This window comes from Pseudophryne corroboree, chromosome 6 (assembly GCF_028390025.1).
Source record: "Pseudophryne corroboree isolate aPseCor3 chromosome 6, aPseCor3.hap2, whole genome shotgun sequence".
NCBI lineage: Eukaryota > Metazoa > Chordata > Amphibia > Anura > Myobatrachidae > Pseudophryne > Pseudophryne corroboree.
The window spans coordinates 496,732,165-496,752,489 of NC_086449.1; the positions used below are offsets into that span (position 1 = coordinate 496,732,165).

Genomic DNA, 20,325 nt, shown 5'->3' on the forward strand with positions numbered 1-20,325 from the left:
ATGCAGGTAAGCATCTTTTATGTCCAGGGACACCATAAAGTCCCCTTCTTCCAGATTCGCTATCACTGCTCTGAGTGACTCCATCTTGAACTTGAATTTTTGTATGTACAGGTTCAAAGATTTCAGATTTAGAATAGGTCTTACCGAGCCGTCCAGCTTCGGTACCACAAATAGTGTGGAGTAATACCCCTTTTCCTGTTGTAGGAGGGGTACCTTGACTATCACCTGCTGAGAAAACAGCTTGTGAATGGCTTCCAATACCGTCGCCCTGTCTGAGGGAGACGTTGGCAAAGCAGACTTTAGGAACCGGCGAGGGGGAGACTTCTCGAATTCCAACCTGTAACCCTGAGATACTACCTGCAGGATCCAGGGGTCCACCTGTGAGCAAGCCCACTGCGCGCTGAAATTCTTGAGTCGACCCCCCACCGCTCCTGAGTCCGCTTGTAAAGCCCCAGCGTCATGCTGAGGGCTTTACAGAACCCGGGGCGGGCTTCTGTTCCTGGGAAGGAGCTGCTTGCTGCCCTCTCTTACCCTTTCCTCTGCCTCGGGGCAGATATGACTGTCCTTTTGCCCGCTTGTTCTTATAGGACCGAAAGGACTGCGGCTGAAAAGACGGTGTCTTTTTCTGTTGGGAGGGGGTCTGAGGTAAAAAGGTGGATTTTCCGGCAGTTGCCGTGGCCACCAGATCCGATAGACCGACGCCAAATAATTCCTCCCCTTTATACGGCAATACTTCCATATGCCGTTTGGAATCCGCATCACCTGACCACTGTCGCGTCCATAAACTTCTTCTGGCAGATATGGACATCGCACTTACTCTCGATGCCAGAGTGCAAATATCCCTCTGAGCATCTCGCATATAAAGAAAAGCATCCTTTAATTGCTCTAAAGTCAATAAAATACTGTCCCTATCCAGGGTATCAATATTTTCAGTCAGGGAATCCGACCAGACCACCCCAGCACTGCACATCCAGGCTGAGGCGATGGCTGGTCGCAGTATAACACCAGTATGTGTGTATATACTTTTTAAGGTAGTTTCCAGCCTCCTATCAGCTGGATCCTTGAGGGCAGCCGTATCAGGAGACGGTAACGCCACTTGTTTTGATAAGCGTGTGAGCGCCTTATCCACCCTAGGGGGTGTTTCCCAGCGCGCCCTAACCTCTGGCGGGAAAGGGTATAATGCCAATAACTTTTTTGAAATTAGCACTTTTCTATCTGGGTTAACCCACGCTTCATCACATACATCATTCAATTCCTCTGATTCAGGAAAAACTACAGGTAGTTTTTTCACACCCCACATAATACCCCTTTTTGTGGTACTTGCAGTATCAGAGATATGTAAAGTCTCCTTCATTGCCGTGATCATATAACGTGTGGCCCTACTGGAAAATACGTTTGTTTCTTCACCGTCGACACTAGATTCAGTGTCCGTGTCTGGGTCTGTGTCGACCGACTGAGGTAAAGGGCGTTTTACAGCCCCTGACGGTGTCTGAGACGCCTGGGCAGGTACTAACTGGTTTGCCGGCCGTCTCATGTCGTCAACTGATTTTTGTAATGTGCTGACATTATCACGTAATTCCATAAACAAAGCCATCCATTCCGGTGTCGACTCCCTGGGGGGTGACATCACCATTACCGGCAATTGCTCTGCCTCCACACCAACATCGTCCTCATACATGTCGACACACACGTACCGACACACAGCAGACACACAGGGAATGCTCTATTGAAGACAGGACCCCACTAGCCCTTTGGGGAGACAGAGGGAGAGTTTGCCAGCACACACCCAAGCGCTATAATATATATGGGAACAACCCTATATAAGTGTTGTATCCTTATAGCAGCTTAAATATAGTAATATCGCCAAAAAAGTGCCCCCCCTCTCTGTTTTACCCTGTTTCTGTAGTGCAGTGCAGGGGAGAGTCCTGGGAGCCTTCCTCACAGCGGAGCTGAGCAGGAAAATGGCGCTGTGTGCTGAGGAGAATAAGCCCCGCCTCCTATTTCGGCGGGCTCTTCTCCAGGAGTTTGTGAGATCTGGCAGGGGTTAAATACATCCATATAGCCTCAAGGGCTATATGTGATGTATTTTTAGCCATAAAAAAGGTATTATACATTGCTGCCCAGGGCGCCCCCCCCCAGCGCCCTGCACCCTCAGTGACCGCTGTGTGAAGTGTGCTGACAACAATGGCGCACAGCTGCAGTGCTGTGCGCTACCTCATGAAGACTGAAAAGTCTTCTGCCGCCTGTTTCTGGACCTCTTCAATCTTCGGCATCTGCAAGGGGGGTCGGCGGCGCGGCTCCGGGACCGGACTCCATGGCTGGGCCTGTGTTCGATCCCTCTGGAGCTGATGGTGTCCAGTAGCCTAAGAAGCCAATCCATCCTGCACGCAGGTGAGTTCACTTCTCTCCCCTAAGTCCCTCGATGCAGTGAGCCTGTTGCCAGCAGGACTCACTGAAAATAAAAAACCTAAAAACTTTTTCTAAGCAGCTCTTTAGGAGAGCCACCTAGATTGCACCCTGCTCGGACGGGCACAAAAACCTAACTAAGGCTTGGAGGAGGGTCATAGGGGGAGGAGCCAGTGCACACCACCTGATCCTAAAGCTTTATTTTTGTGCCCTGTCTCCTGCGGAGCCGCTAATCCCCATGGTCCTGACGGAGTCCCCAGCATCCACTAGGACGTTAGAGAAAGGGTGGTAGCCTCGGGCTTTAGTGCCCAGGACTGTTCAATTACAGCCCTTTTCCCTTGCGTGGTAAATTACTCGCTAATGGGGGTCATTCCGAATTGTTCGCTCGCTAGCTGCTTTTAGCAGCATTGCACACGCTAAGCTGCCGCCCTCTGGGAGTGAATCTTAGCATAGCAGAATTGCGAACGAAAGATTAGCAGAATTGCGCATAGAAAATTCTTAGCAGTTTCTGAGTAGCTCGAGACTTACTCCTACACTGCGATCAGCTCAGGCCGTTTCGTTCCTGGTTTGACGTCACATACACGCCCTGTGTTTGCCCAGCCACTCCCCCGTTTCTCCAGACACTCCCGCGTTTTTCCCTGACACGCCTGCGTTTTTTAGCCAACGCCGGGAAAACGCTGAGTTACCACCCAGAAACGCCCCTTTCCTGTCAATCATTTACCGAACACCAGTGCGACTGAAAAGCACCGCAGAAGCCACAGCAAAACAGCTAAGTTTTTAGTAAAATAACTAAGCGCATGCGCTCTGCGTACCTTGCGCATGCGCAGTAAGCGACTAATCGCAGTATAGCGAAAATTGGCAACGAGCGAACTCGGAATGACCCCCAATGTGCGTTAACATGTTTCAGCAACCGCAATCAGGGTATTTAACGCAGATTTTTGTTCAAACCTCCCTTAGGGTGTCTACACACCAGCGCAATGCAGCTCAGACCACGCTCACTAGCTGATCGTGGTCTGATCCCCCCGCCAGCTCACAGCTTCCCAATGCGCACGGGAAACAGAGAGTGGCTCTCCCGATACCGATCCGATGCACGGTGACATGTATTCCCCGTGCATCGGATCAGGTGATCTTAACTGCAGCAGTCAAGATCACCGATCCGATGTGCGAGCAGCGGGTAAGCGCATCGGATAGGAATCGTTAGTGGTACATTTCTGCTACGATTCCCATCCAATCGCTCCCACGACGCATCGAAATCTGGGCCATCGGGACGAAATCGTGGTGTGTACCCATACTTAGGGGTATATTCAATAACTGTCGGAAGCTGCCGTCTTGTCGGAAAGACGGCAGCTATCGACAGTTTTAAGTCGGAAGGGGTCCCGACCTATTCATTACGGCCCCGTTTTTTCTGACAAGTTGGGAAACCCGACTTGTCGGAATGCATGCTGATCGGCGGCTTCAGCAGCCGATCAGCGTGCATTGTCGGAAGCGGGGCCAAACCCGACAGTTTTTAGCCCCGTTTCCGACAAACTCAATCCGACTTGAAAACAGGTCTGATTGAGGTGAGAAGACGGGGAGCGGTACGGTGGGCTACGGGGATAGGGGATGAGAGGTACCTTGATGGCCGTCCCCAGCCAGGCACCTCTCTCCCTGCAGCGCCTCCCCCCGCCGCCACAGACATCACCCTCCGCTGCCGCCGCTGGAAGCTACTGCCGCACGCAGCCGCCCAGCTCTCCCCGCAGCCATCCAGCTCCCCCTGCCGCCCACAGCAGCCCAGCTCCCCCCGCCGGCTAATTTTTAAGTTGATAATTTTTGTATGGCCCCCAAAGGATTTTATAAATATCCAAATGGCCCTTGTAGAAAAAAGGTTCCCCACCCCTGCCTTAGACTCAAACAAAAATACACGATAAGTACAGCCTGAGGTAAGATCGCGGGTTCTAATTGAATATCCCTGGCAGATCAATTAGCCGTGGCAATTAGCTGCTGTTAACTGATTCCAGCCCCTAGGGCCAAATCTCTCTCCTACTCCTCACTGATTTGTTTGCTACCTTTAACATTGTTAAAAACCATCTCCTCCATATCCTCCACTTTATCAGCATTTGCAAATCTGTACTATCATGGTTCACCTACCACACCACCCACTCTTTTTATGTCTCTACCTCTGACTCCACCTCCCCCTCACTTCTTCTACTAACAAACATTCCCAACTGCTGCTCTGTTTCATTTTCCTCTCCCACTATATGACATCTGTCTCCTCTTTTACAACCTGCTTCACTGACTCCTAATCCCCCTCATAATCCAGTTCAAGTTCCTCACCTCACTTACAAAGCCTTAAATCACTACCCAAACCCACACCATATTCCTCCCTCTTCTACATTAGTAACCCAAAAGACTTCTAATGCTTCTGTATGCTTTATTATACTTTGGTTAAAAACAGAAGTTAATAAGTACCTGTTTCTTGGGAACATTTCAGCAGAAGGTTTATAGAGTAGATAGACAATAGAGTCACTGAAATTAAAAGTAACCTAGAAATAAAAAAAAATAAAAAAAGGAAAATATTATATCATTTGAAGTCTTCCAATCTTCAAGGTTAGTGCAGACAGGCAGATGGTTCAAGTCCACCCGCACAGAATCACATTTTATGGCAGAGAATTAGCTGATGTTGGCACTATGGGGAACATTGCAGAAAGCATCAACAGCAGTCCTATGTTATGATAGGAAGTCAGATTGCAGGGGTTGCATTCTAACTTAAAAAAAAAAAATAGGGTCACTACATGACTGGATCAGTCATGTACCCTAAAAGTTCTACTACCACCTGCTGTAACATATTCCTAAGGTGCTCCTACTTCTAGCCATAGCCTTGGCTACTGTAATTGTGTTATCTACTTTAAAATATCAGCTGAATGTATTTTAAGGAGTACCAATGACAAGAGATTGCAGAGAACACTAGCGCTGTACATGGATTTTTGACAGTTCTATGAGAATAGAGGAACTCCAAGGAAAATAACTCTGTGTCTTCTGCAGCAGCCATGCCTTCATGATGATACCACAGCCAATAGTCTTCATGCTGAGAAGCCTGCTTTCTTGTAGCGCAACTCCGCCTCGAAGGGCACCATCAGAACTTGCACCAGCCCTATGGCAGAAGCAGTTTCTGTTTCTGACGGCCTCTAGAGTGAGCGATTCTGCTTCTTTATACGTAGCTACAACGCTATTTGCGCAAGGTCTTAAACTGCATTCTGTTAGTCCTGGCGGGCGACAGTGACGGGGCGTCGACGCTGCATTTTGTGGGCGTCAATGCACCGTTTGGGGGGGCGTGTCCGGACTGTTTGTGGGGTGGTGACATCACATGCAGCCGACGTGAGCCTAAACATGTTGGGTAGCCTTCTGCCTTTGCAGTTATGCTGCGCTGGTAGAGGGCTACCCTTATCATATGAGCGCTTTGCATGTTAACGGAGGGGGGGTTCCCGGCATGCGGGGCAGACTTGCCCTGTGCTGGGGGCCCCCCTGTATGTTAGTATAAAGAGTTGTAGTTCTTGTAGTTATCTAATTGCAGCCCGTTTTTACTGTGCAGTAAATCACCCGTTATCGAGTAATAACACATGGGATCTGGGATAAATTCCCAATCCCATTTGTTATCGGACAAAAACAGGTCTCCTGGGGGAGGCACGTGAAGCAAAATCCCCAATAAGTGCCGAGCTACGGGACTAATAAGATAGCCCCGGGGAATACATTAGCGCAGTAATTTACCGCAGCTAATTGGATACCGCTGAATGTGTAAGAGCTTAGACAAAAGGTATTAGTAAAGCAAAAAAGAAGCTCTGCAAACAGATAAAAACAGCTTAATGAAGAACTATTGCTCTTCTACAATATTTGTGACCTTAATCTTCTATAACATCTGTAAATTCAGTTTAAAAAGATTATACACATAATCAAACACCTGACCACTTATTGAGGATCCCCTAGAATTACCTCCTTAACCCTTTTTCACTATGGGCCTAATTCAGACCTGATTGTAGTAGCAAATTTGTTAGCAGTTGGGCAAAACCATGTGCACTGCGGGGGGGGGGGGGGGGGCGGGCAGTTATAACATGTGCAGAGATTTGGGTGGGGTGTGTTAAAACTGAAATCTAAATTGCAGTGTAAATATAAAGCAGCCAGTATTTCCCTGCACAGAAACAATATAACCCACCCAAATCTAACTCTCTCTGCACATGTTATATCACATGGTTTTGTCCATCTGATAACAAATTTGGCTGCTACAATCAGGTATGAATTAGGCCCTATATAACTAGAGTTTAGAACTGTAAAAGTGCAAGCCTCATTATCCTACTTGACTCACAAAACACAGATGCAGGGACACTAGATTCTTCCTTCACTGCTTCACAGTACTTAGTGTTCCTTCTAGGCTGTTTCAGCAGGGTGCTGCACCCTGCCCATTTTTGAAATGTGAAAAAGCACCCTGCCCTTTTCCAGTGCACCCTGCAGGATCAGAAATCACCCCCTTGTATACAGAATGCAACAGTCAGAGTGCATGTTACAATGCAGTGGTCTACTCCTTGCCCATCTCTGAAATTGGAACACAATTTCTGTCCTCTGCGAATGGGATAGCAGAGGAGGAAATGACATCACTGCTGTGGCTGCCTGTATAACACAGCATTCTGATAAAGAGGGAAAGAACAGGGTAAGCAGTGAGCATGTACAGTATTTCCCGAGTAGAAGAACAGACTTATTTTGTACCTATATATTTTAACCCTCTGCTTAACTTTTCATAAGGATTGGAACTACTTCAGTACTGGAAGAAACCTTCATTATCTACTTATCATTTATATGCTACATCCGTTCTTTCAAGAAGACTGGACATATACAGTATTTTTCTCAGTACAGATGTTGGGTGTTACATGGTTCTCCTATTTGTATGTATCGGTATATGATACACTAAGGGGAAAATATATGTATAACTATAGACATATGCGCTATGCTTTGTGTGCAAAGCGTCACACCAAAAATGTGCCCTTCAAAATTAAAATGTGCCCTCCTCAGTGATCAGCACCCTGCCCTAAAAAAATCCTAAAGTGAACACTAGTACTAGAACCAATCATTGTCTACCCACACCCAAGGGAATAAGAGGTGTACAGACCAATCTCATTCCATCAATATACTAACTTCTTTTTAAAGGGTGGCACTCGATATCCCGGCTGTCAGGATACCAGCTCTCAGCATACCGGCCCCGGATCTCGTCCATCGGGATACCGACAACTATTTTCCCTTTGGGGTGTCCACGACACCCCTGGAGGGAGAATAAATAGCGTGGCCACAAGGGGCTCTTTTGCACTCGCCCCGCTGCCGGCATTCCGGCGCCGGTATGCTGGGCGCTTGGATCCCGACAGCTGGGCAGCCGTAGTAGACCCCTTTTTAAATGGTAACAATTTAATGATTCCAGAGAAGTTCAGTCATTCCATTCAAGGTGATTTATTCAACAAATAAACTAGAGTCCTCAAATGGTTCAAGTCCCATCATCAGATACAGATGCATACAGTAGAAGGCTGCTTTAAGAAATGGAAGGAACCAGAAAAGTGGGTAGAAGAAATGGAAATTATATTTGTGCCTTATAAACCCAGTTGTGAAGATAATAATAATTTACTGACAGCAACATTTCTACTTGCAGTTATTGAAATATGAATTACAAGTGCGAACTATAACAAATACAAGATGCCTGCAAATGTGAGCTTATAAAGGCAGTAAACAAATATTTTTTGCTAGTGCAAATAATACTAAGTTAATTGCATGTAAACAAGATAAGGCAAACCAATAGCAAATTAGTGAGAAATCTGCATTACACACTCAAGGTTTGAAGACCTTTTATCTCAAGCCCCTTAGGCTCTGGTTGCAGCCTTTGTAAATGCTATTATACCACACCTGCTCTAACCCAATTTTATACTACTGCTGTGCAATGGATGGAGTTGCCAGTTATTAGTATTAGAAATCTAACCAAACAATGCTGATTTGAAGTTCACGGACTTGCAGATAGAAAGTCTTAATAAGCAAATAAGGCGTTACACGAAGCATTAGCAAGGTAATTCACAAATTTAAGGTTGAACAAGGGCAATCCCTTAATGGAACATGATATTCTTGAGGTGAGATAGGTGATTGAAAGGCTCAGTGTCCTCTCAGTCAGGCCCAACCACAAGCTGACTATTTTCTAAACTCACTTCCACCCTTATTCCTCAAAAATAAATTAGGAGATCCCAGTACTTCAATAGTTTCTGGAAATTAGTCATGTCCTGTTGTGACTTGTACAGTGTCAGGCAAATTACCTTAGCATCTAATTAGCACTGTCACTTCTAAATCCATTCTGAAAGCCTCATGATTCTCATCTTCCTTTCTAACAAATTAAACTGTTACAGTGACAGGTTTTTCAGATCAACCTATAGTTCACCCTCTCAAGCAGTATTTGGTGTTCTTTCATTCTGATCAGCATGCATCCTTATGAATCCCTTTAATCTCTTAAGGAAATATCTTTGTGCAAACTATATTGCACTATTTACTGTCTTCCTAATGAGTTTAAAGTTCTAGCACATCTGTTGAAAACTATAAGGAGCTGATGATTCATTAACATCAATAAATCAATCAAGAGTTAAATAATCTCCAAAAACAGATTCTGCCTTATCAAAATGTATTCTTTATAATAAATCTCAATATTACATTTATAGGTCACTATTATCACCAGGGCCGTAACTACGTGTGTGCCAAGTGGGCCTGGCACACAGCGCAGTTGCCCTGAGGGCGCACGGCCAGCGGCATGTAATAAGTCAAATTGACTCATTACATGCCGCCTGTTCTGTGCTGTATGCCGCGCTGTGTAGGAGAGCATAAGCCGCGCTGGGCAGCGGAGAAGGAGGAGGAGGGAGGGGGACTGGAGCCGCAGCAGCGCTATGTTATTGGTAGTAGCGCCGCTGCAGCTGTCCCCTCTCCTTCCGTATTGGCTGCCCGGCGCTGCTGTGGATGCTGGGATGCGGTTCCTCCATCCCAGTATCCACAGCAGCGCCAGGCAGCCAATACGGAAGAAGAGGGGACAGCTGCAGCGGCGCTTACTACCAATGAAATAGCGCTGCTGCGGCTCCAGTCCCCCTCCCTCCTCCTCCTTGTCCGATGCCTGCACCGAGGGAGATGCCAGCACGAGGAGCCTGTCAGCGGGGAGATGGTAAGTATCGCTCTCTCTTTCTCTCTCTCAGGGGGACACCATCTGCCATAATGTGTAAAAAGGGGGACTGGCTGCCGTAATGTGTAAAAAGGGGGACTGACTGCCGCAATATGTAAAAAGGGGTACACCATCTGCCGTAATATGTAAAAAGGGGGCCTGGCTGCCGCAATGTGTAAAAAGGGGGACTGGCTGCCGCAATGTGTAAAAAGGGGGACTGGCTGCCGCAATGTGTAAAAAGGGGGACTGGCTGCCGCAATGTGTAAAAAGGGGGACTGGTTGCCGTAATGGCAATGTGTAAAAAGGGGGACTGGCTGCCGCAATGTGTAAAAAGGGGGACTGTCTGCTGTAATGTGTAAAAAGGGGGACGCTGTCTGCTGTAATGTATAAAAGGGGCTCTACCTGGTGTAGTGGCGCTACTGTGCAGCGCAATTTGAATAATGAGGACTACTGTGCACCGTAGTATGAATTGCTATTATTTTGTGGCCACGCCCCTTTCCCATAAAGCCACGCCCCTATATATATATTTCGCTTGCCTATGGCGCGTACTGTCCCTATCTTACATGGGGGGGGGGGGCGCCAATGTCGTTTCTTGCACACATCGCTAAAATGCCTAGTTACGGCACTGATTATCACTTATGGGTCACTTCCATAACATGAGGTTTGTCATCCTTTTACAAAATACAAAATAGGGGTCTACAAGTGCTGCTGCTTTCAAATAGTGATATAATTCTATTGCTGTAGGTGTGTCCGTACAGATGTTCCATATTCCTCAAAAAAAAAAAAAAAAATCCAAAGAGATAGCAAAAATATTCTGGTAACCTGTGATACACAGGCTTCTTTTATGGTAACTGCATTAACTTTAAACTCAACGCAAATCAGTGAGACACATTTACATAAAGGTTTCTTTATACCCTCTCAGGTATAGAGAAACTCTTCCATAAGAGGGAAACTCACCTCATATTAAGCAGCTACATTCTCCAAAAGGTATCTTTTCCCTTTGTGTTTTACAGCTGTACAAATGGAACTTGCAATCCTCTGGTCAAGATAATTCTTTATTGTAATCCCAAACAGAGAGATTAGGGGGTATATGCAATTAGCGGCGAATCGCGGCAAATTATCGCCGTTTTTTAATTCGACACAATTCGACCGTCCAATTTCGGCAAGTGGTTGCCGAAATTCACCATATTCAATGGAAAACGGATTCGACAGTCCCGCGGGCGAAAAACGGACGATTTGCTGGATTTTGCCGCGATTTTAAAAAACGGGGAAAAACGGGAAAAACCCGAAAAAAATGGCGTGGGGTCCCCCCTCCAAAGCATAACCAGCCTCGGGCTCTTCGAGCTGGTCCTGGTTCTAAAAATCCGGGGAAAAAATTGACAGGGATCCCCCGTATTTTTAAAACCAGCACCGGGCTCTGCGCCTGGTGCAAAAAATACGGGGGACAAAAAGAGTAGGGGTCCCCCGTATTTTATACACCAGCATCGGGCTCCACTAGCTTGACAGATAATGCCACAGCCGGGGGTCACTTTTATACAGCGCCCTGCGGCCGTGGCATTAAATATCCAACTAATCACCCCTGGCCGGGGTACCCTGGGGGAGTGGGGACCCCTTCAATCAAGGGGTCCCCCCCCCCAGCCACCCAAGGGCCAGGGGTGAAGCCCGAGGCTGTCCCCCCCATCCAAGGGCTGCGGATGGAAGGCTGATAGCCTTGAGAAAATGTAAAGAATATTGTTTTTTCCTGTAGTACTACAAGTCCCAGCAAGCCTCCCCCGCAAGCTGGTACTTGGAGAACCACAAGTACCAGCATGCGGGAGAAAAACGGGCCCGCTGGTACCTGTAGTTCTACTGGAAAAAAAATATCCAAATAAAAACAGGAGACACACACCTTGATAGTAAAACTTTATTACACAACTGCCGACACACACACTTACCTATGTTGACCCGCCGACTGCCACAGTCTCCGACGATCCGGGGTACCTGTGAAAAAAATTAGACTCACCTCAATCCAGTGTCCGGGAGATAATCCACGTGCTTGTTAAAAAAAGAAAACGAACACCCGTACCAGCGGACTGAAAGGGGTCCCATGTTTACACATCAGACCCCTTTCCCCGAATGTGCCGGGACCCCACGTGACTCCTGTCACTGAGGTCCCTTCAGCCAATCAGGAAGCGCTACTTCCGTGGCGCTCACCTGATTGGCTGTGCGCGTGTGACCTCAGACAGCGCATCGCACAGCTCCCTCCATTACTTTCAATGGTGGGAACTTTGCCGTCAGCGGTGGGGTTACCCGCAGTCAGCCGCTGACCGCGGGTGACCTCACCCTAACCGCAAAGTTCCCACCATTGAATATAATGGAGAGGCTTTGCGATGCGCTGTCTGAGCTCAGACGCACACAGAGCCAATCAGCAGAGTGCAAGGACGTTGCACTCGCTGATTGGCTGAAGAGACACTTCTGTGACAGCTGTCACGGGGATGTCTGCATTCGTGGAAAGGGGTCTCATGTGTCAACATGGGACCCCTTTCAGTCCGGTGGTCGGGTGTTCGTTTTGTTGTTTTGACAAGTACGTGGATTTATCTCTAGACCCTGGATCAGGTGAGTATAATTATCTTTTATTTTCAGGTACCCATGGATTCTACTTGGAGAAGAGGACCGACTGCTTCGTGTCAACATAGGTAAGTATGTGTGTGTCGGCAGTGTGTAATAAAGTTGTACTTGTCACGGTGTGTGTCTCCTGTTTTTATTTGGGTATTTTTTTCCCAGTAGTACTACAGGTACCAGCGGGCCCGTTTTTTGCCCGCATGCTGGTACTTGTGGTTCTCCAAGTACCAGCTTGCGGGGGAGGCTTACTGGGACTTGTAGTACTACTGGAAAAAACAATATTCTTTCAATTTTGACAAGGCTATCAGCCCCCCATCCGCAGCCCTTGGATGGGGGGGGACAGCCTCGGGCTTCACCCCTGGCCCTTGGGTGGCTGGGGGGACGACCCCTTGATTGAAGGGGTCCCCACTCCCCCAGGGTACCCCGGCCAGGGGTGACTAGTTGGATATTTAATGCCACGGCCGCAAGGCACTGTATAAAAGTGACCCCTGGCTGTGGCATTATCTGTCCAGCTAGTGGAGCCCGATGCTGGTGTATAAAATACGGGGGACCCCTACTCTTTTTGTCCCCCGTATTATTTGCACCAGCACCAGGCGCAGAGCCCGGTGCTGGTTTTAAAAATACGGGGGATCCCCTGTCAATTTCCCCCCCGCATTTTTAGAACCAGGACCAGCTCGAAGAGCCCGAGGCTGGTTATGCTTTGGAGGGGGGACCCCACGCCATTTTTTTTCTGAATTTTACCATTCCATCTAAAAAAAATATATATTATTTTAAAAAATATATAAATAATACTTGTGCCTCCAAAAAAGACAAACCAAGTACCTAATCCCTTCTAATATAAATAGATATGCTATTATCAATAAAAAAAACACAAAAAAAAACATGTTTTAATTTTTTTTTTTTAGTTTCACCCACCAAAGTGTGGCGGATTGAAAATGTCGAATTTACTGTCTAAAAGCACTGTTGTCGAATTTCCAAACTTCAATTGAATATACTTTGCAGTACTTGTATCATTGCAGAAAAGTCGAATTTGACAAAAGTCGAATTTCAAAAAGTCGAATTTTGAAAGTCCGTTTTTTTGACGGAAAGTACTGAATTGCATTGACGATTTTTTTTTTTTGGCGAAAAAGTCCCGAAATTCGACAATTTCGGGAATTCGACCGCAATTGCATATACCCCTAGGTCTTCAGTGCCCCATAAAAAAAACTTTTACTACCATACATAAAGCAGCTCAAAAAAGTATGTTTATAAATGATAAAACCTTCAACAAAAATACATAAAACGCACGCCACACCAAAATTAGATATGGTTAGTTCCACTTTATACCACAAAGGTCAGAAATATAGTATCCTCACCACTGTGATCCCAGAAATTCAGGTGGAAAAACAGTCCATAAAAATGGATTGACCAATTGGAAGATGGATTTTAGTGTAGTTCAAACCTGAAGGGGTGGGGGGATCCTATAAATACCTACGCATTTCGGAATACACTTCTTTGTTTTGTTGTTTCAGGAATACAGAACATCTCTGCAGACACACCTAGGGGGAGATTCAAATGTTTGAAAAGTCAGTTGGGAGTCTGTTTTTTCCTATCTAATAGACAGGGAAAAACAGACACCCAACCGACTTTTCATACATTTGAATCTCCCCCCTAGAGCGTTAAAATGATCTCACTATTTGAAAGCAACAACACCCCTCTTTTGTATTTTGTTATATGTCATTCACAAAGTGGTGCTCCTGTGGGTGGGGACTGAGCTGCAGTTAAGAGGCGCCAGTTACTCCAATCCATCCATATTTTGTTGTCATCCTTTCAAGGTTCACTCATATGCCAAGACATGCATCTATGTCCGATATTATTTTCATTTTTAAAAGGAAAAATATTTGTTACGATTCAGTATATACATGTATATAAAAGAAACTAATGAAATAGGACAAATTTTTACAACAACTTAAATATAATTATTAGAAAGTAGTCAAACTTCACACTATAGGGGAAATTCAATTAGCCCTGAAAATTTAATGGGCCAGAAAAATGGGGGGTAAACTCAAGCTTTTTTGCACTTTTTAACTTTGGGCTATTCAATTACATCTCTTTTTAGCGCCTGTTAAATTTTCTATTTTTGTGCGTTAACACATAGGGGTATATGCAATAGCGGGCGAAATCGCGGCAATTATCGCCGTTTTTTCAATTCGACCAAATTCGCCAGGTGAATTCCGGAAGGTGGCTTCCGGAATTCACCATATGCAATGAAAAACGGATTCGCCAGAGTCGCGGGCGAAAATCGGCCGATTTGGCGGATTTTGCCGCGATTTTTAAAAACGGGAAAAAACGGGGAAAAACCCGAAAAAAAAATGGCGTGGGGTCCCCCCTCCAAAGCATAACCAGCCTCGGGCTCATCGAGCTGGTCCTGGTTCTAAAAATGCAGGGGAAAAATCGGGCAGGGATCCCCCGTATTTTTAAAACCAGCACCGGGCTCTGCGCCTGATGCTGGTGCCAAAAATACGGGGGACAAAACGAGTAGGGGTCCCCCGTATTTTTAACACCAGCATCGGGCTCCACTAGCTGGACAGATAATGCCACAGCCGGGGGTCACTTTTATGCCGTGCCCTGCGGCCGTGGCATCAAATATCCAACTAGTCACCCCTGGCCGGGGTACCCTGGGGGAGTGGGGACCCCTTCAATCAAGGGGTCCCCCCCCCCCCAGCCACCCAAGGGCCAGGGGTGAAGCCCGAGGCTGTCCCCCCCCATCCAATGGGCTGCGGATGGGGGGGCTGATAGCCTTTGTGATAAAAAAAAAGATATTGTTTTTTCCATTAGTACTACAAGTCCCAGCAAGCCTCCCCCGCAAGCTGGTACTTGGAGAACCACAAGTACCAGCATGCGGGAGAAAAACGGGCCCGCTGGTACCTGTAGTACTACTGGGGAAAAAATACCCAAATAAAAACAGGACACACACACCTTGATAGTAAAACTTTATTTCATACACCGACACACACATACTTACCTGTGTTGACACGCCGACTGCAACGATCTCCGACGATCCGAGGGTACCTGTCAAAAAATTATACTCACCTTCCAGCGTCCAGAGGTCCAGAGGTAAATCCACGTACTTTGTAAAAAAACAAACCGAACACCCGCTCCACCGGACTAATGAAAGGGGTCCAATGTTTTCACATTAGAATCCTTTCCCCGAATGCCGGGACATCACGTGACTCCTGTCACTGATGTCCCTTCAGCCAATCAGGAAGCGCTACTGCCGTGGCGCTCACCTGATTGGCTGGACGCCGTCTGTACTCTGACAGCGCCTCGCAAAGCCGCTCCATTACTTTCAATGGTGGGAACTTAGCGGCTAGCGGTGGGGTCACCCGCCGGTCAGCCGCTGACCGGCGGGTGACCTCACCGCTAGCCGCTAAGTTCCCACCATTGAATATAATGGAGGGAGCTGTGCGATGCGCTGTCACAGCGATCAGCCAATCAGGTGAGAGCAACGAAGTTGCGCTTCCTGATTGGCTTAGAGACCTGTCAGTGACAGCTTTCACTGACAGGTCTTATTCGTGGAAAGGTGTCCCATGTGTCAGCATGGGACCCCTTTCAGTCCGTTTTTGGTGCGGGTAAATGCGTTTTTTTTTTTTGCCAAGTACGTGGATTTATCTCTGGACCCTGGTTAAGGTGAGTATATTGAACTTTGCTTTTCAGGTATCCGTGGATTCTACAGGGAGAAGAGGACCGATGTCGGCGTGTGAACATAGGTAAGTATGTGTGTGTCGGCAGTGTGTAATAAAGTTTTACTGTCGACGGTGTCTGTGTCCTGTTTTTATTTGGGTTTTTTTTTTTCCATTAGAACTACAGGTACCAGCGGGCCCGTTTTTCTCCCGCATGCTGGTACTTGTGGTTCTCCAAGTACCAGCTTGCAGGGGAGGCTTGCTGGGACTTGTAGTACTAATGGAAAAAACAATATCTTTTTTTTTGAACACAAAGGCTATCAGCCCCCCCATCCGCAGCCCATTGGATGGGGGGGGACAGCCTCGGGCTTCACCCCTGGCCCTTGGGTGGCTGGGGGGGGGGGACCCCTTGATTGAAGGGGTCCCCACTCCCCCAGGGTACCCCGGCCAGGGGTGACTAGTTGGATATTTGATGCCACGGCCGCAGGGCACGGCATAAAAGTGACCCCCGGCTGTGGCATTATCTGTCCAGCTAGTGGAGCCCGATGCTGGTGTTAAAAATACGGGGGACCCCTACTCTTTTTGTCCCCCGTATTTTTGGCACCAGCACCAGGCGCAGAGCCCGGTGCTGGTTTTAAAAATACGGGGGATCCCCTGTCAATTTTTTCCCCGCATTTTTAGAACCAGGACCAGCTCAATGAGCCCGAGGCTGGTTATGCTTTGGAGGGGGGACCCCACGCCATTTTTTTTTCTGATTTTACCGTTCCAGCAATAAAAAAAAAAAAAAAAAAAAATAATATTTTAAAAAATATAAAAATAATATTTGTGCCTCCCCCCAAAAAAAAAACAAAAACCAAATCCCTTCTAATATAAATAGATCTGCTATTCCCAAAAAAAAAAACACAAAAAAAACCATGTTTAAAATTTTTTTAATTGTTTTCACCCTCCAAAGTGTGGCGGAGTGAAAATCGCGAATTTGCTGTCTAAAAGCACTGCAGGCGAATTTCCAAACTTGAATTGAATATGCTGGAGGCGAATTGCAGCATCTGTACCATTGCAGAAAAGGCGAATTCGGAAAAAGGCGAATTGAGAAAAGGCGAATTTTGACGGGCCGTTTTTTTGCGAAAAATGACTGCACTGCATAGGCGAATTGATTTTTGGAGGCGAAAACGGCCCGGAATTCGCCTTTTTTGCCAATTCGCCCGCTATTGCATATACCCCATAGAAGCTTTGATAAGTTCATGGACCTGTGTGATAACACTGCCTGATTTGCGAAAAACAGCCTGCTAAGGTCCTGAAAAAAAATCCCTGAAATGAGCTATTGATGTGCTTCATTCTGGGGGGGAAATTGGATAGCCCTGGGGGATCAATTAGACCACGGTAAGTTACCACAACTAATTTAATTCGCCCCATGGGGTATATTTACTAAGAAATGGTTTTTCAAAACACACCATTTTTGCAGATTTTGCTTGCAATATTTAAAAGGGCAATAATAGTAAATACAAAATCAGGCTTGTTGTTCATTAACAATATTGCCCTTTTAAATCTGACAGGCAAAATTTGCAAAATTTTGAGTTTTAGAAATACACTGCTTAGTAAATATACCCTTATGGGTCCTACACATTGGCCGATTACACTGAAAGATATGAACTAGAGATGAGCGGGTTCAGATGTAACGCCAGTTTGGTTTTATCCAGATTTTTCTTATTGGCTATCCAAAACACGTGACATCCATGAGCCAATAAGATGCCGTTTTGAGAACTGAGTAAATCCGAGTAAAAAAAATAAGTAAAACCGGACCCGCTCATCTCTAATATGAACGATCTTGTTCATTAATGAATGAGATATCGTTCATATTTTTCAGTGTTTATGCACCAACGATGAACGATGCGTGGCCCCGCGCTCGTACATTGTTGGTGCCGGCTCATTTAAATATGCAAGCCAATATGGACAATCACGTCCATATTAGCATACAGGACTTCACTCCTCTGTCACCCCCCTCTCCCGCGCCGCCGGGTCGCCTGTCGGGCACCTCGGCAAGTGTGTGGGGCCCTTTAGAGTTATGCAATACACTTTGTGGACTGATGCCAAGGGTATCATACATTCCTTATCAGCTCAGCTAAGGATCTGTCCTTATCCAGTATGTGTATGATTTACTTCTTGTTATACCTCCCCTCGATGAATGTAACAATAATTTTCTGGACTTACTTACAGACCTTGCTCTGATGGGTTATAAAATTTCTAATGAAAAGCTTACAATTGTGCCTACAGTACCTAGAGTTCAGTAACTAGGCCACAACATTACATATGGGTATAAATTACTTCCCCAAGGTATTTCCAGACAAACAACAAAGTCTATGATGCATTATTTCCTGGAAGGCTATTGTTACTATATTACTGGGCTATGTATGTTGCCTCTGAAGTTAAACCTTTGGGAAATTTAACTTACCATATATACTCGAGTATAAGCCGACTTTTTCAGCACTTTTTTTTGTGCTGAAAAAGACCCCTCGGCTTATACTCGAGTCAGTGCAGGGAAGGAGTGGGGACACGGAGGGCAGTCAGTGCAGTGTGAAGCAGGGACACGGGGGGCACAGCGCGGCCTCTCCTGTGTCCCTCCTGCGTCTCCGGCGGGTCTATTAAAGGAAGAACCCGTTCGTGAGCTCTGATTGGCTCACGAACCAGCACTTCATTTAACAGACCCGCCGCTGGAGACGCAGGAGGGACACAGGAGAGGCCGCGCTGTGCCCTCCGTGTCCCTCCTTCACAAGACAGCGCGGGAGCGGCGGAAGGTAAGTAACTGGCACTGGGGGAGCATATTTGGCAATTGGGGGAGGGGCATATTTGGCACTTGGGGGAGGGGTGCATATCTGGCACTATGAGGGGGCATATCGGGCACTATGAGGGGGCATATCTGGCACTGTGAGGGGGCATATCTGGCACTGTGAGGGGGCATATCTGGCACTATGAGGGCATATCTGGCACTGAGGGGGCATATCTGGCACTGAGGGGGCATATCTAGCACTATGAGGGCATATCTGGCACTAAGAGGGGGGCATATCTGGCACTATGAGGGGGGCATATCTGGCACTATGAGGGGGGCATATCTGGCACTGAAGGGGCATATCTGGCACTGAAGGGGCATATCTGGCACTATGAGGGCATATCTGGCACTATGAGGGCATATCTGGCAGTGTGAGGGCATATTTGGCACTGTGGGGTCATATCTGGCAGTGTGAGGGCATATCTGGCAGTGTGAGGGCATAGCTGGCACTGTGAGGGCATATCTGGCACTGTGGGGGCATATCTGGCAGTGTGAGGGCATATCTGGCACTGTGAGGGGCATATTTGGCAGTGTGAGGGCGTATTTGGCACTCTGGGGGCATATCTGGCAGTGTGAGGGCTGTGTACGGCTTGAGCTGCATTTCCCACCCTAGGCTTATACTGGAGTCAATAAGTTTTCCCAGGTTTTTGTGGTAACATTAGGTGCCTCGGTTTATATTCGGGTCGACTTATACTCGAGTATATACGGTATCTAAATCTTTAATGCACAACACAATTCTGACACTAGGTGGCAGGCAATAATCACATTATAGTTATTAAAAAATATATAAAATTCAATGAACAGAAATGTACTAATACATATAAAAATGTTTTATTGTAAACACGGGCCCAAGCCTTGTTTTTCCAGCTATAAGCAGTCTCTCAATTTATCCATTGCTGCAACCGATTGGAAGGACTTGTAAGTTCCATGCCAGGGACCGGACAAGATGGCCACCCTGGTACCGTCAATACTGTATTCACCTGGCTTATTAACATAATTTCCAACAAACATACAACCAGGATTATTACTGTAGCAATCCGGGTTGAGGTTTGGTGGGAAAGGGTCTGATCAAAAAATAAGAATTTACTTACCGATAATTCTATTTCTCGGAGTCCGTAGTGGATGCTGGGGTTCCTGAAAGGACCATGGGGAATAGCGGCTCCGCAGGAGACAGGGCACAAAAGTAAAGCTTTCCGATCAGGTGGTGTGCACTGGCTCCTCCCCCTATGACCCTCCTCCAAGCCAGTTAGGTACTGTGCCCGGACGAGCGTACACAATAAGGGAGGAATTTTGAATCCCGGGTAAGACTCATACCAGCCACACCAATCACACCGTACAACTTGTGATCAAACCCAGTTAACAGTATGATAACAGAGGAGCCTCTGAAAGATGGCTTCCTAAACAATAACCCGAATTAGTTAACAATAACTATGTACAATTATTGCAGATAATCCGCACTTGGGATGGGCGCCCAGCATCCACTACGGACTCCGAGAAATAGAATTATCGGTAAGTAAATTCTTATTTTCTCTATCGTCCTAGTGGATGCTGGGGTTCCTGAAAGGACCATGGGGATTATACCAAAGCTCCCAAACGGGCGGGAGAGTGCGGATGACTCTGCAGCACCGAATGAGAGA

General features: G+C 46.7%; 1 protein-coding gene across 1 annotated transcript in view; it reads right to left on the bottom strand.

The window, feature by feature from the left end:
- The window catches only part of SLC38A1 (solute carrier family 38 member 1), a 163,813-nt gene that overhangs the window by 82,055 nt on the left and 61,433 nt on the right, over positions 1–20,325 (bottom strand). Inside the window, exon 5 of the mRNA XM_063927356.1 lies at positions 4,855–4,928. Coding sequence (XP_063783426.1) covers positions 4,855–4,928 — 74 coding nt within the window. The remainder of the gene's footprint in view (positions 1–4,854; positions 4,929–20,325) is intronic.